The sequence below is a fragment of the Canis aureus genome, chromosome 13, assembly GCF_053574225.1.
Source record: "Canis aureus isolate CA01 chromosome 13, VMU_Caureus_v.1.0, whole genome shotgun sequence".
Classification (NCBI taxonomy): domain Eukaryota; kingdom Metazoa; phylum Chordata; class Mammalia; order Carnivora; family Canidae; genus Canis; species Canis aureus.
In genome coordinates this window covers 55,057,757-55,075,840 of record NC_135623.1, presented here as the reverse complement: position 1 = coordinate 55,075,840, position 18,084 = coordinate 55,057,757, and the positions used below count along the sequence as shown (strand labels likewise).

Below are 18,084 nucleotides of genomic sequence, written 5' to 3'. Positions count from 1 at the left end.
CATAAATCCTAGAAGTAATTTATAGTGCTTAGCTAATTTCAAGCAATTATCTACTAATATGTGTTTAAGTGTTCTTTAACTAAGAGGAGGCTTTTAAATCTTCCAAACATTTTTCTCTTCTTAATCATAAATATTGAGCCATACAATAGGAAAATTACATATTAGACTATTTCCCTCTACTATGAAGAAAATGCAACCAAATTTATGTTTGAATTTTATTAATAAATTATTCTTGAAAAAGGAGAGAATCTGAAAAATGTTGCAGATGCCAAATTTTGGAACTATTTCTTCTGAAACAAAAATAATTTAAGAACATTAATAATTTAGATATAATTTCCATTCTAAGTTAGTATATAGCTGATTAATATCTATTAGTTATTAAAGTATCTAAATATAATGATTTATAAAAACCATATTTTTATGCATAAGGAAATATATGAACTTTCAATTGCTTATTTTTTAGGAACCTTTCACAACTTATTTCCTAAATTTGCAAGGAGGGAAATTTGATCATGCAGATCGAACTTTTTCATCAATTTCCAGAGCTTGGCGAAACTGTCAGCGTGATACATCTGATATTAAGGTACAGAAATGTTTGATTTTACAATTATTATTGCCATTGTATTCCTTGTTGAATAAATGTTGACAATTTCTCTCGTGCAGTTTAGCATTATTTACTGAAGAGAAACTTCAAAGGCTTTAATTAAATAGCCAAGAACCACCGAATAGCATCTGTCTCTGGGTCTCTCTGTCATATGTCTCCCTGTCTCTTTCTCTTTAGTTGTAAAATGGTTGTTTTTTTTTTTTTTCTCCTTGGAATCTTTTTAAAGAAAAAGTATAGTAGTATGGATGTAAGGTAGCATGTTCAAAGGCATTCCAAATTCAATGAATAAAATTAATACAGTCAGAAAAATACTATGGAAGAATCTCTGCCTTTTAATTTAATTAATTTAATTTTATTTCACTTCATTTTATTTTAAAGACCCTATGTCTATTTTCTTAAGGTAATCATCTTTTACCTGATAACTACTTCTTAATTCATACTTGACTCTGCTTAGTATAAGATTACATTATTATTGAAGGAAAAGAAGAGTTCTCCTATCTATATGGATGTTCACTACTGTAAAAAAAAAAAATCAAAAACTTTGCACAGTAGCTAACATAATCCTTATTAGATCCTTGCTTCTACCCTCAGAAATTACAGTATTTTATTTTCATGACATACTGTCTTTTTCTGCTAGATACTGTGTTAGATGCTCTTGAATATAATGAGATATGCCTATGGATGTGAAATTTCTTATAGTCTCATAAAGAAATATGACTTATATATAAATATTTATACTATATGGAAGAAAATCATTGGCATCATATAAGAAATATTGGGGTTTAAAAGGGAAAAGTTACATTACTAATGTTTATGTTACTATAGAGTACCTTTAAAAAATTTAATATGATAATTATATCTTTTAGGTGTAATACTTTGCAGACTATAAAATGTATTCACATGCTTTATCTTACAGTAGACTTTGCTTATATCAAAGATACCTTATTGAAGAAGTTACATCTTATGCAGAAATAATCTTTTATGTTGAGACATATATAGGATTTTTTGATATTGCAAATAATGTACTCTGAAATACTCTTGAAATTATATATCCTATTCTTTAGAGTCATCAGTAGAGGGCTCCTGGCTGGCTCAGTCAGTAGAATATACGACTCTTGATCTGAGGGTTGTGAGTTTGAGCCCCATGTTGGACCTAGAGCTTACTTTAAAAATATATATATATATATCATCAGTAGATGATTTTGAAATCAGTGATTAGATAACAGTAATCAAATAGCTAATAGATTTAATAATTATTTTTTAATTCTATTTTTAATGTCAAAGCTTACTGAATTACTTATTTAACTCTATTGAGAAATAATAAGGGATATAGATGCCTGAAAACAGTGATACGCCTAACTTTTTTGTTCTCAAAGACATGATTTTTTAAAAATTTGTTAATTCTTTGATTTGTTAAGCATCTTATGACCAGGTTGACTTGGAATTTAACAAAAATAAAATCATGAATTTGAAAATTATTTTTTCCTGCTCTACAATAAAGATAGTGTACATTTTCATCTTTCTGCCTCAAAGTACTAGACATTCCTCCTTGATGCTTTGTTAAACAAGAGGTACATATGATAGACCCTTGTAGTTTTTCGTATCTTTTTCCTAAATCTCAGCCTTTTTCTGTCAAGATTCTTCAATTAGCACAAGTCTAGTTCCATTTTCCCAAACTCTTGCTTTAAAATATCCTACCTGTAAAAAAATTAAAAACCCACACAAAATAGCTGTAACATTAAAAACTAAAAAAAAAAAGAACTTCTTTACCTTTCTTTTCTCTAATTTTTCTTTTCCTTCACAAATAATAAAGATTTAAATTCATCTCACTTTTTTTTTTAATGCCCCAGCAGTCTTTAATAAAACAGCTCCAACTACTAGACAAATACTAGATTTTTCAGTTCTTGCTATTGTGCCACTTAATTTCTGGCTTTCTAGCAGTGTTATATAAAACATCTATATGAAGAAGTAGAGTACAAAATTAAGGAAAAGTTTTAAAAATTATTTTTAATTCCAAGTGTCTGGATAAAAACATAGTTTCATTCATAAATACTATTTAATTATGTTCAGAGGCACAGAAATTTTCTTCAGGACTGTTTGCTAAAACCTACTTGCTCTAATAACCAATAAGTATATTCTTTTTTTTTTTTACCCACAAAAATCCTATCTGTAGATAGGATATTGATAAATTACATTTTCTATATTGATAACTAATTTGGTGCCTACAACTTTTCAAGTACTTTGAAAAATATGTAATACATGGTTACAGAAGCTATTTAAAGAGCCTCCTTATATGTGACTAGTTGGTCTGTGTAAAACTGAGGAGGTATTTAATCTTGCCTCTTTATTCTGGCTTTTTAAAAGTGTTACATTTTAAGACTTTAGAAAACACATTTATGTTATTATAATGTATAAGAATAAATGTATAAGAAAGCACATTTTTAAGTCATTTTAATAGTATAAATATTTTATTGAGATATAACATTGTATTTCAGATGGAATCATTAATTCTGATCTTTATTGTCTTGTTAAAGTTTGTGGAAATAATAAGAAAAATGTTAAACAGTACTCAGAGGATATTGAAATATGAGTGTGAGTGGTTGAGAATCACTTTATTGAGTACATTCTAAAGTATACCTTGCTTGATGAATATGGTATACATTTTCTAAAACGTTTTCATGACATTTTACAAAAATGAAGTATTGTGCAGTGCCTGCCTGGCTCAACTGGTAGAGCATGCAACTCTTGATCTCAGGGTTGTAAGTTTGAGCTCCATGTTGGGTGTAGAGATTACTTAAAGATAAAATCCTTTATAAAAACAAAAAATAAAAATTAAGTGTTATGAGGTGATTAAGAGATTTACTTAAATATTTTTTTCAGGGAAAAATAACATGATAGCATTTCTAGTACTTAACTCTTTTGCACTGAAGGGGAACTATTATTTTAATGTCTTAGAAACCTTATTTGTGTATTCTGCTAATATTCAGAGAATAACTTACTAAAAGATAAAGGTTATTCCTGTGAAATAAAAGTAAAAATATGAATTATTTTATTTCAGGGAAGAAAAAGACTTTATTAAATTTTGATAAAACAGTCTTTGAATTTTAGCATGGCTTACCATTTTAAATTTCTAGGGGTCATTTGTATTTTTGTGTATCTTTGATGGTTTCATTTCAGATAGGACCCTCAATGATGCTTTTCATTCTGCCTGGATAAACTGTTAGAAGTATTGGTCAGTTCTTTAGGTAGGCTTACTACTGTTGAAGGTGACTGGGAGGAGCAGTCAGTTGAACATCCGACTCTCAATTTCAGGTCTGCTCCTAATCTCATGGTCATAAGATAGAGCTCCACTTCAGGTTCCATGCTCAGCCTGGAGTTTGCCTCTCCCTCTGCCCACCACCGTCCCCCCGCCCCCAACTCCCTCTCTGTGTCTCTCTTTAAAATACATACATATATATATATATATTTTTTAAAGATTTTATTTATTTATTCATGAGAATACACAGAGAGGAGAGAGAGAGGCAGAGACACAGGCAGATGGAGAAGCAGGCTCCATCCATGCAGGGAGCCTGACATGGGACTCGATCCTGCAACTCCAGGATCATGCCCTGGGCTGAAGGCAGCGCTAAACCGCTGAGCCACCCGGGCTGCCCAAAATACATATATTTTTTTAAAAGTAGACCTATTACTGTTCAATAGAAATATATTGCAAGCTACAATTGCCAGCCATATGTGTAATTTTAAATTTTCTAGTAGTCAGGGGATCCCTGGGTGGCACAGCGGTTTAGCGCCTGCCTTTGGCCCAGGGTGCGATCCTGGAGACCGGGGATCGAATCCCACGTCGGGCTCCTGGTGCATGGAGCCTGCTTCTGTCTCTGCCTGTGTCTCTGACTCACTCTCTCTCTGTGACTATCATAAATAAATAAAAATTTTAAAAAATTAATCTTTAAAAAAAATTTTCTAGTAGTCATATTTTAAAAGTGAAAATAGCCATGTGAAATTAATTGTGGTATCCAGGGGTGCCAGGGTGGCTCAGTGGGTTAATTAAGTGTCTGCCTTCAGGTGAGATCATGATCCCAGGGTTCTGGGATCAAGTCCCACATGGGACTCTCTACTAAGCAGGGAGTCTGCTTCTTCCTCTCCCTCTACCCCTCCCACTTCTTTGCGCTCTCTGTCTCTCTTCTCTCTTAAAGATACTTAAAAAAAAAAAAAAAATAGTATCCAAAATGTTATTTCCACATGTAACCAATATAAAATTTTTAATTAGATATATTACATTCTTTTTTCATGCTGTTTTTGAAATCTGGTATTTTATATTTATAATAACACATCTTTATTTAGACTAGACATACTTCAAGTGTTCAATAGCCACTCGTAGCTAATGGCTACTATATCAATCCATGTATGCTTAGGACAACGTTGTACTTCATCTAAATATTGACAGGTAGTACCAATAATAGGTATTCTTAAGGACTGAAATAAAATGTGCTAAAATTTGATTCAAGAATGATCATTGTGATAAATATTTTTAAATTTCCAGCAGATTTTGTGTTTGAAATCTTAAAAACTCACTTACAGGGTGCCTGAGTGGCTCAGTCAGTTAAGCATCCAACTCTTTATTTGGGCTCGGGTCATGATCTCAGAACTGTGGATCAAGCCCCAGGTCAGGCTCTGCCTTAGGCATAGAGCCTGCTTAAGATTCTTTCTCCCTTTCCTTCTCTTCCCTTCTCCAAACTCTCACACATGGTCTCTCCATCTCTCTCTCTCTCTAAAAGACAAACCAAAAAACTCAAGTTTAGAAACCGAAGTGCAAAATAGATGACTGAACTATTATGGCTGAATTTTGTGAAGCAAATTGTAGATTCATAAAGCTTGAATGACTTTCACTAGGTAATTACATCTAAATATTACATGAATATCTAGGCTTTTCTATGCAGTTCTCCCTGGCTATGAGGCAATATACTCATTTCAGGGAATTTAGTGTCAATACATTTAATCTAAACTAAATACAATCGGACTTGCTCAATTTAAACAATAAAACAGGGCAGCCCCAGCGGCCCAGCTGTTTAGCACCGCCTTCAGCCCGGGGTGTGATGGAGTCCCACGTTGGGCTCCCTGCACAGAGCCTGTTTCTCCCTCTGCCCGTGTGTGTATCTCTCTCTGTCATAAATAAATAAAATCTTTAAAAAAAAAAACAATAAAATAGTCCCAGCAATTCAGTATAATTAAGGCTATGTGGGCTCATAGATATAGCATCAGAAATGAAGAGAAGGGAGAAGAGGAAATCCAAGGCCTAACATGAGGGACCGTAGAAGCCTGTATAAGGAGATTGAAATTTATCTTGGGACAGTAAGGAGACATTGGAAGGGTTGAGGTATAGAAGAGACATGAACAGATTTTATGGTATGTATTTGGAGGGTAAGGACTATGGAGATTTGGTGATTGGTCTTGTAAGCTGAGAGACAGAGACAGAAATTAAATTAAACTTGGACATATGTGTAGAGAACACAGAAGAGCAGGTTCAATTAAGAAATAAGTATCTAGCTGCCTGCCTTCAGGCAGAAAAGCTCCTAAGGCAACTACTAAAATCCTCAAAGACACACTTAAGTCAGCACTTATTATTTATTACATGCAATATATACTAGACAGCACTTGGAGTAGGGTAGGTAAACATAGTTCTTTATTTCACATACCTTCAGATGAGAAAGACAAGTGTACATAAAACTAGTTTTAATACAAGTTAGTGATAAGTGCTATAATAAGACCTAAACACAATGAAATTAATTCTGACTGGGGGGGGGGTGAGGTTGTGAGTGAGACTGGACTTGCATCTTAAAGGATGCTGGAAAGTTAACAAGGTTCCCAGATTTATGTCTGTAGCTCTCCTGTACATTTTCCCAGTATCTTGCTTCCTCCCCAGGATCTCCCTTTGAATATGTGAAACGTATCTCAAAATTAACCTTGTTCAAAACCAAATTCTTGATCTTTATTCCTTCAAACCTGCTCTTCTCACAGTCTTTGCCATCTTAGTAACTGGTTTCCCAGTTGAGAGTAAAAGCCTAATCCTTAAATGCAAGACTCTGTGCCATCTACCCTTGCCCTCCAAAATCCTATTAGCTCTTGACCTCTTTTTGTACTATTTGCCCCTTGCCCACTTTGTTCTAACTAAGCAGGGCCTCCATGGTATTCTTCAAATATTCCAGTATCTTCCCAATTCAGGGCCATTGTTTTTACTTTCCCCTTTACCTGAAAAATTCCTTCAGATAATATCCTTATGGATTCATTCCTTTACCCAAGTCTTTACTCAGATGTCACTTTACTAGGACTTCTCTGTCCTCTCCATTACTCAGTCCCAATTTCATTTTTCTTCATGTTACTTACCATCTGACATAAGTATATTTATTTGCTTAGTTATGTCTTATCCTGCTGAAACAGTAGCTCCATGAGAGCATGAATTGAACTTGTTTTGTTCTTTGGTCTTTTTCCCTGGAGCTTAAAACAGTATCTGGAACATAGTGGACACTAAATTAAATATTTATTAAATTAAAGCTTAGTGAATTCTAAGCAAGAAAAATGATGTGAATGAAGTGAGAGAAAATTCTTGGCACATTGGAGAATGCTTTATTGGTCTGCTAACTGGTCTTTGGTATGTAGGAAACATAAAGAAGTAGAAATACTGAAAGGCAGTTGTGGCCCGATATGAAGATTCTTGGTAACATTCTGAAGATATTTGGCTTAGTTTTATAGGTCAGTTCAGCAAAAATTTTTTGCAAATAGCCAGATAATGAGTATTTTTTCAATTTGTGGTCTCTGTCACAGGTACTCAATTCTACCACTGTAGCACACAAGCAGCCATAGACAATATGTGAACAAATGAGTGTGATTGTATTACAATAAAATTTTATTTACAAAAACAGATGACAGGTCATTTTTGGCCCATGAGCTATAGTTTACCATCTCTTGCTGTAGGCCGTGAGGAACCATTGAAAACTTTTAAGCTAAAGTACCACGTAATTGGCTACACTATACAAGAAAGAGCTTTGGCAACAGTATGGAAAATAGATCCCATTTTGGGAATAAAGATGAAAGCTGTAGTTCAGGAGAAATGTTAAGAGGCTATTACAGTTAGTTAAAGGGAAAGATAATAAGAGCCTCAACTAGTTAAGTGGTTAAGGGGATGAATTCGAGGGATGGGTTAATTCTCCAGGATTTGGCATTTGGTTGACTATGGGATAGAGATAAAGGTGTTCCTTTATTTTATTTATTTGTTTATTAATTCATTTGAAGGATAGTTGACATACAATATACAATTATAAACAAAAATACAATTATATTAATTTCAAATGTGCAACATAATGCTTCAACATTTATATAATTATAAAGTGATCACCATGATAGATGCAGCTACATCTATTATCATACAAAGTTATATTATTAACTATATTCCCTATGCCATTCGGTACATCTCTATGACTCATTTGTTTTATAACTGGAAGTTTATTTATTTTTTTAAGATTTTGTTTTCAAGTAATCTCTGTACCCAACATGAGGCTTGAACCCACAATCTCAAGATCAAGAGTCACATGCTCCACCACCTGAGCCAGCTAGGTGCCTATGCCTGGGAAGTTTGTTCCTTTTAATCACTTTCACCTGTTTCATCCACCCCCCCCTCCACCTCCCTCCTCTCTGGCAACCACCAGGTTGTCTTTGTATCTATAAGTCTAGTTCATTTTTTTGTTTGTTTGTTCATTCATTTTGTTTTTAGACTTCACATTTAAGCGAAATTATATGGTATTTGTCTTTCTCCATCTGACTTACTTCGCTTAGGATACCATCTAAATCCATCCATGTTGTCACAAATGGGAAGATTTTTTTTTATGGCTAAGTAACATTCCTCCTATCCACCTACCTATCTATATACATACATGCACACACACACACACACACACACACATTTTCTTTATTCATTCTTCTATGGGTGGGCCCTTAGGCTGCTTCCATATCTTGGTTGTTGTAAATAGTGCTGAAGTAAACATGGGGCACATAGATCTATTTTAATTTGTTTTAATTTGGATAAACATCCGGAGAAGTGGAATTGTTGGATTGTGGTGGTGTTCTGTTTTTAACCTTTTGGAAACCCTCCATACTGTTTATCTTAGTGGCTGTACCTATCTTGCATTGCCATCTTTTTTCTCTACATCCTTGCCAAACACTTGTTATTTCTTATTTTTTGATACTAGCCAAGCTGACAAGTGTGAGATGATACCTAGTGGTTTTGATTTGTATTTCCCTGATGATGAGTAATGTTGAACATCTTCTTGTGTGTCTCTTTGCCATCTGTATGCCTAAAGATGATTCTTTAGGTTTGGTGCCTGGATAAATGATGCTGTGAATTACAGTGAAGCAGGCTTATAGAGCAAATGTGTGAATTCAATCTTTGACACATTGATATACTTCATAATAATGAAGATAGTGTCACCTACAAGTTGAAAATTCAAACCTAAACTTTAGAAAGGTTTCACAGGCTTGTAGGGTAAGAAGGAACAATAGATGATAGTTATGATTAACTGAACTGCTCAAAAGAGTAGTCTATTCTTTTGTTCTCCACTTCCTCAGCTCTCATTATCTCCTGAGCCCACTCAAATCAAGCTTTCTTTTGAACCATTTTATTGAAATCAGTTTTATCAGGGACATTGATGAACAATCTCTGTATTATAAAATGCAAATACTCAGTTTTCATCTTACTTGATCTGTCACCATTATTTTTTTTAAGATTTTATTTATTTATTCATGAGAGACACAGAGAGAGAGAGAGAGAGGCAGAGACACAGGGAGAGGGAAAAGCAGGCTCCATGCAGGGAGTCTGACATGGGTCTTGATCCTGGGTCTCCAGGATCACGCCCTGGGCTGAAGGCCGCGCTAAACTGCTGAGCCACCGGGGCTGCTTGATCTGTCAGCATTATTGACAAAGCTAATCGATTCCTCTTTTTGGTACCATTTTCTTTGTTTCTGGAATTAGAAGCCACCCTCTCCTGGCTATCATCTTACCATTTTTCCCCCAGTCTCTTATACTGTATTATCTTACTTTCATACCCTAAATTGTACCTTATGGCTCAAATTTCTATATCAGTACATTTTCCTTAGGTGATTGCACCTTATTTCATGGCTCTCCCCTGAATTTTAGATTTATATATCTAGCTCCTTTTGTACTATATATATGTTTATAGACATTTTATTATATTTTTGAAATTTATTTTAGAGAGAAGAGAGAGAGTGCACCAACCAGCGAGTTGAATCAGGGAGGGGCATAGGAGGAGAGTCTTGAACTGACTCCTCACTGAGCACCAAGCCCTACTTGGGGCTTGATCTCATAACCCTAAGATTATGATCTGAGTTGAAACCAAAAGTCAGATGTTTAAGTGACTGAGCCACCCAGGCTTCCCTATTCCTAGGCATTTTAAACTGAACAAGTCTAGTATCAGACTCAAAGAAAAGTCCTGCTCTTCCCTTTGTGTTTGCCATGTTCGTAAAAGACAGCACCATTTACCAGTTTGCTCAGGCCTTTAAATAGCTTGGAATCTTTGATTCCTCCCTTTCATTCACATCCCACTGCCTATCCTCTCAACCATCAAAATATATTCGGAATCTGACCAGTTAATCAACACATCCATCACTAGGGCCCTAGCCCAGGTGGCCATAGTTTCTCACTTCACCTGTTCCCCATGTGGTGTTTCTCACTAAAGCAGTAAGAATAATCTTTTTATATTATAAATCAGATCATCTTCCTGTGCTCCAATCTCTCCAGTTACTGTTCATCTAACTTAGAACAAAGCTCAGGTTCTTGCTGTAGCCACTGAGGTCCTGTCTGTTTATCTGGCTGCCTCTCTGTTCTGTTTTACTTTGCTATAGCCTCACTTACCTTTGTTGTTCCTCTTCAGAGATACCAAGTCCTCTCCTGTTTTGGAAGCTTTGCATATGATGTTCTCTCTGCCTCATCCACTTTCCCCCAGATATTTGCTTTGCTCATTTTGTTGTTTCATTCAGGTCTCTGAAAAAATGTTACCTCCTCAGAGCGGACATCTCTGGACACCCTTTCTAAAATAATACCATGTCAACCCTCATTATGTATCCCCTTATCTTGTTTTATTTATTCATGTTTTTTACATACTTCTTGCCACTATTTGATATGATACATACAGACTAGTTTGTTTCTGTCTCCATCACTAGGGCTTTATGAAGATAGGGATTTTTTGTATTGTTCATCTTGTGACATCAGCATTTCAAACAGAGCCTTGCATTTAGTTAGAAACAGTAAATATTGGTTGAATGAATAAAAGAATAAATAGATTTTAAAAATTCAAGTAAAGAAGAATCAGTGAGAGAGGCTGAAAGAAATAGAGAGGTTGTTTTTAGAAAAAGAGGAGAATGTATGGCCATCCCAACCAGAAGAGAATAGCAAAACCTACGTAGATATGTGCTCCTCATGGAATGGGGTTACTAATGCTTCATATTTTAGGAAGGGCTTTTCTGTCCCCAAGAGAACTGATAGCTGAATGTCAGCCGCTGACCAAGAAGTAATAATGGTTCCATTTTCTGCATTTTTACAATTAAGATAGGTTGATCTGTTAACTGTTGTAACTTTACAAAAGAAGTCTATATGGACATTCTGTCACTGGTCACATCTTGGATATTAAATTTTAAAACTTATGTTATAATTTATTGTATATTATTAGTAATGAAGGTAAAATGCCTGTTGAATTAATTAATCCTTAAAAGTTTTAAGTATATACATGTTTGTTAAATAATGGAGTTGATCAAAATGAAAATGATAATAGAATAGTTACATTTGAGTCTTGTGAGATTTGTAAGAAAATGAGTTCTTTGACTTGCCCTCTACTGCCTCAGAAATCCCAAGAGTCTGTAATCAGAAGATAGGTTAGGTTCCTTTCTTCCTCTATCAGCGTGCCTTCTACCATAATACAGTTCATTTTTGCTGATGGCATTGGTGCTAGAGCAATTTATATGAGAGTGTTTAGCTATAGCTAATAGAGCATAATTGCTAGAAATGTATTTCTTTTTGTTTTTTTTAATTTTTATTTATTTATGATAGTCACACAGAGAGAGAGAGAGAGGCAAAGACATAGGCAGAGGGAGAAGCAGGCTCCATGCACCAGGAGCCCGACGTGGGATTCGATCCCGGGTCTCCAGGATCGCGCCCTGGGCCAAAGGCAGGCGCCAAACCGCTGCGCCACCCAGGGATCCCATAGAAATGTATTTCTTGATGCATTTTTTTAAAAGCTTAAACTTGCATTGTTCAGTAGCTTTATTTTCTTTGTTAAAATAATCTCATCTTCTGTTTTTAGACATGTTTAAATCAGATTTTTTTAATGCTAAAAGAAAGTAAAATTAAAATCTCACCTTTTTTATACATCTTTTATACATTCCTGGTGTATGTCCTCCTTCCCTCCCTCCCTCTCTTCTCTTTCTCTTTTTATTTTTGCATCAGTCTCTCTTTCACACTCACATCCACATGAGAATGAGTTCAAGCTGTCTCATCTCTGTCTTAACAATAAAACATTCATATTCTAAGGGAACTATGTATCTTTTCATTCTTGTTTTTATATACAACTCATGCACAACATTCAGATTTATTCCTTTAACCACGTCTCTTTAACCCTTTTCTTCTTCATGTATCGTAGGTTAAACGTACCTATGTACTATTTTTTTTTTTAGCATTTAACTAACTTTGTACTCTTTTGTCTACAGTGAACCATTATTTTATTCTTTGATAAAAATTACTTGAAACATTGAATATTTTTCTTACGCTACTTACATACCAGGCAGAAAAAAAATCTTTTAAGATACTTAGAAAATATTCCTGTCTTCCTGAATTATAAAAATATACACACATCAGCTGTGATTTCTTTTTTGACTGGTGATTTTATGATATTTTTGCTCAATTAAAAATGTAGACTGTTCATTAATATGTTCATAGATACTGGTATTAACCATTCTCCTCCATACTCATAGCAATATGTATGTTTATATGTATGTATTTTACAACCTATTCCAGAAAGGATATAAGCTGGGTATTTTATTTATGCCAGTTACACCTTGCCTGTTGTTTGCATTGTAAATGTCCATTATTTCTTCCTAATTTATATTTCCTTGAAGATAGGAATTGAAACAGCAGATAGCTCAATGAAGATGTCCAGTCCAAACTTAGAAGTGCAAAATGTGTTAAAAGCAGGAAAGAACTATAAAATATCCAGGGTTTTCATCATAAAGTGAGGCATGTTAAGCTGTACTGTCATTGCTAATAAAAATAAATATATTTGTTTTATTTTTTTTTTAATTTATTTTTTATTGGTGTTCAATTTACTAACATACAGAATAACCCCCAGTGAGTATATTTGTTTTAAATGTGATTTTTTTTGTGGGAATTATTAAGTATCTAATATTTTTGTGGACTTTTTATTTTTGTTGTTTTTTCTTTTTTTGGACATTTTATTTTTAAAAAGTAAATTTTAAAAAATGCCCTTAGAATTATGTTAATGTTTTTATGAATGGGCATAATTCAGTGAATGACTGAATTATCAGTCAATTGAGTCTCTAATTTTGGATTTTTATCAGGGATTGAATTAATAAATAATAGTAGTAGTAGTAATCATAATTTCATATTTGCCTATAGAATTTTGTATTCTGAGCCTCACAACAACCCTGTGTCTAAAAATGACAATGTAGGTGAATAGGGGTCAGAAAAATTAAATTAATTTCAGGTCATGTGACCAATAAGTTAAGTAGACAAGACTCAAACCCAATTATTCTCTCTACTGTATAAGATTGATATAGATTATCTGTTATTTATTGGCTTGTATTCCTTGATTTTTCTTTATTTAAATGCATTTGAATTGACAGATATATAATATCTAAAACCACATATTTATTGGATTTGTCTAGAAGGATCATAGATTATTTTTCCTTCTCCAGTTTAAAATTGCTATTATGTTTGTTTTATTTAAGGAAAAAATGGCATTTTATCTACCAAATAAAGTAACTTTAAACATCAATTTGAAAACTTGCCAATATGCAGTCCATTTAAAATGACTTATAGGCACAATTCAGTTCTAATCAGTTTTTTAAAAAGGTTTTTCTCATTTGTGGGCTAACAAATAAATATTTGTATGTTAAAATGTAATGGAAGATGTTCATATTTTTTTCATAACATGTTGTTCATTAACTCTTTTATGCATTAAAAAGCTTGTTTGATTTTTTTCCCCCTTCATAAAATATGTCATCTTTGCAATGGTGAAAAGCCAAAATTTTGCTCTCATATCTTTTTTACTGTCAGTGTCCCCAAAGCAGTATACATTAAATTAGTTACCTTGCTATTATGCTTATATTTGTCCGGATATTACAATATAGTAGGAAGAGAATAAAAATTTAACTTTAGCTCTAAAGTAGCATCTTTTGTTTTTAGTATTGATTTTCTTGTTACTTTGGGTTAATAGATTAGTATTTTCTGGGGTTACGCAGGTATTATTGAAATGGTGGTTTTAGTTGAATGGATAGAATTGGTGTCTATTAGGAGAATCATATAATCTCACTGCAGAGGCCATATCAGTGGGGATCATATCTTAATAAAGAAAACTGAAGCATATGTGTGATCACAACCAATCCTTGTCATGAAAGCCTTAGGATTTGTGATCAAAGCAATGGGCTTATCCTGAACTGTGGTATAACCTCTAGTTGAACCTTTCAAGTTTTTATTTTAAGAGATGATACACTACATTTTGACCATGTTACATGCCCCTAAGACCCATCTGCCTAATTAAATGAAAGATTAAAATTATTGTCAGCAAGTCAGAAGAAAATGTGAATTATATCTCTGTCTTCTGTCAGTGTTGTTTACTTACCATTTTCCAGTGGTGTTAAAAAGAACTTCTGAGCATATGTTTTTTATCCAGATCTGAATGTCCTGTTCTGATGAATATAAAACATACTTCACTTTGTAAATGTACATTAGAAATATTACTATAGGGCAGCCCGGGTGGCTCAGTGGTTTGGCGCCACCTTTGGCCCAGGGTGTGATCCTGGAGACCCGGGATCGAGTCCCACATCGGGCTTCTCCTGCATGGAGCCTGCTTCTCCCTCTGTTTGTGTCTCTGCCTCTCTCTCTCTCTCTGTGTCTCTCATGAGTAAGTGAATAAAATCTTTAAAAAATATATTACTATAATCTTTGACTATGTTACTAAATATCTGTCAAAGGAGATAATTTTGAACTTAATATTTGGGTATTAAATTACTAAGTATTATGGGTTTTAGGAAGATACTTCTAGGATTAAGATGTAATTCTGCAAATATATACTTGAATATCACTATCTATAGTAAAATTTAAGGATTACATATACTTTTTTGTCAAATGTTTGTATCTCACTTGAGTTCAGTATATTTGTTTTATAATAAGAGGATATTCAACTCCCATCAACTGATTGATTTATGCAGATTTTCTTATCCTGAGGTTGTAATATGTTTTAAGTGTATATGCTCACTTCTTTACCCAACCTAATTGTGCTTATTTGATGACGTCTTTTTTTTATGACGTCTTTTATATTAACTGTAGGTTCTTTGTTATCTTTCTCTTCACTGTTGATTTTTCAGAAACATTTATCTTATTTTAAATTCACATTCATTTTTGGGAGGACACCTCATGGTCCAACTCTTGATTTCTGCCCCAGTTATCATCTCAGGGTCTGAGAGTGAACCTCCTGAGGCTTTGGGCTCTTGTCTTTCTTCTCTAATAATTTATTTCTTACTTTAAATGCCACTTTCAATCATTCATTCAACAGATTTTTACTGAATGTCTAGTATGTGTTACACTCTGTGCCTAGGTTTTGGAAGTTTAGTGATGAACAAGATAGGTTAAGTCCTCAATCTTATAGAGCCTTCAGTTTAGAGGGAGATACAAGCAAACAGACAATTACAGTACAGTTCAATGAGTATTGTATTAGGGAAATACAATCTATTATGCTCTTTTCCCTAAAGCTTTTTTTTCCACCCCAACTTTTAGACATCATTTTCTAGACTGCTGTTTTCTAGACATGAATTTCTAGACTGCTGTTTGTTCCTACTACCAGTTACATCCTAATAAATGTATTTATTCACTCTTATTTAGCCATTTAGATACTCATGTCTCCATATCCCAGATCTTAACACAGTAGTCTGCAAAGAATAAAAACTAAAACAAAATACTTCTTTTTGATGATGATGTGTTCTATTACCCTTCATAAGCCTACCTAAGGCTTCATAAAATAATCAAATAAGAAGAACTTCTTAGTCTTTTATTTTTTAATTTTTTTTATATTTAACTTGTGTATTTTTATTCAAATATAATTAACATCCAGTTTATATTAGCCTCAATTGCACAATATAATGATTCAACAATCCTATATGTTAAAAGTTTTATTAAAATTAGCACATTGCATTTTTGTTCATACTATATTCTTCCTACCATTTTGTCTTCTTAGATAATTATCACTGAATGCATTGGTGTCTTTTTATTATTGGAGTATATATAAATTCATAATTACCAACTCAAGTATATAATAAATGTACCAATTTGAATTCAAATCTTCATATCAAGCTAGTGGGAAATTCATTCACAGTAGAGCAAGGACCTCATTTTCCAGGCTGCAATATCTAGAAAATTGGTCCTCACATGTTCAGTCCATTTTGCTTATTGATCATATCCTCGTAGTCAAAGACATGTGGCCTTTTGGAACCAGGCAGCTCTGCTTGGGTTAAGAAATATTTGCTGATTACAAAGACCCTCGTGCCAAAGCACTTGTTTTCCTAAGTACACATACATCATGAGACTACCATGTTGGGCAAATGGGGAGATTATATGTACTAGCGCTTGACTGAAGGAAGTAAATAGCTGAAATCCAGCGTGTAGTACACTTACCAAACTGATTCCTTATAGCTACATTAGCCCAGAAGGGTTGCCTTTTTCTAAGCCATTCACAGATACTATATGGGCAAGCCATGACTCTGATCACAGCTTACTGTCCCCTGGGAGACAATCTTAACCTCTTTATCCCTTCTTCTTTCTCTCAGGCCAGAAGAAAGCCTTTTATATACAAATTTTGAGAAGTTTATTTCTCTAATTTTGGGAACGATCTCTCCTTTAGTTTCTATCCTTAAAAAAACTAATTTTTGATACTACTTCTTCCTGGACACCTTATATAATCTACTCTGATTAGATTTCACAAGACAGAAAACAGAAAAGATATATTCAGGGGGCTTCCACTCTAGACACTGCAAATGTTTTGGAACTATGTCTACTCTTGAAATTGGAGGGATAAAGGGTGAGAAGTAAAAAGCAGAGAGTAAATTCATATCCATAAATAACAACTGAAATATTAAGCTTTACTTTTAATTAATAAATTTTTAACTTTGAATATTTTTTAAAGATTTATTTATTTATTTATGATAGAGAGAGAGAGAGAGAGAGAGAGAGGCAAAGGAGGAGGGAGAAGCAGGCTCCATACCGGGAGCCTGACGTGGGACTCGATCCCAGGACTCCAGGATCGTGCCCTGGGCCAAAGGCAGGCACCAAACCACTGAGCCACCGAGGGATCCCCCAACTTTGAATATTTTTGTAATGTTCATTGTACAAGATTTATGGGATATCTGACGTTAGAAGGAAATCACAAAATCTATTATAATTAAGTCGAAATTGATGACTTACTACTTTCCTCCCAGCATGATAGAAATTATATATCTGAAAGTTTAGCATAGTGCACTAAAGACTTTAAAAGTTCAGAATTTATTTCTTTATATCTTTCATTAAAATTTCTTTTTTGTTTTATGTGTATTTTTTGCTCCATTTAATTAAACTAAGTGAATTTATATTTAGGGTAAGCTGTCAATATTAAAGCAACAAAATCATTTAAATTTATAATAATTGTGTATGTTTAAATATAGTGAGCCAGGAGCAAACTATATTTATGTTCATTGAATTTAGAACTTGTAAAAGAACAAGAGGAGCATTTCTGTCTTAAACAAGTATGTTTTTGTCAATTTGTTTAACAACCTGAAAAAAATGACACATGTAGAAGATAAAGACGGATACACAAAATCTTGAGAATTTTAATGCTATACATAGGAAGGTTTGAAGGTTTCATTTATATGAAAATTGTTATGAAATGTCACACTTTGATTATACAAGGTGAGGTCCTCCTCTTATTGTAGAATAAGACTTGAGAAAAATAACATTATTCTTTGTTAGCACAAGTAATATGGAGTGAAAATAAGACATTTTGGTAAAATTTCTCAAAGTTGCAATTTATTGAATACATGCCAGCAAATTAATAAGTAGTTATAAAGTAACTTCATATTTGGGTAAATAATAATTATAGCATATTATAAAATTCTTCCTGTTTGATTAATTGTATCATATAATAAATATATATGTATAT

The 18,084-nt window shown here is 33.6% G+C and overlaps 1 protein-coding gene across 11 annotated transcripts in view; it reads left to right on the top strand.

Annotated features, from left to right (window-relative positions):
• The window catches only part of LRBA (LPS responsive beige-like anchor protein), a 721,151-nt gene that overhangs the window by 567,519 nt on the left and 135,548 nt on the right, over positions 1-18,084 (top strand). For all 11 annotated transcript variants that reach the window (XM_077846317.1, XM_077846318.1, XM_077846323.1 and 8 more), the window contains one exon: positions 464-583. In XM_077846317.1, the coding sequence (XP_077702443.1) occupies positions 464-583 (120 nt within the window). The remainder of the gene's footprint in view (positions 1-463; positions 584-18,084) is intronic.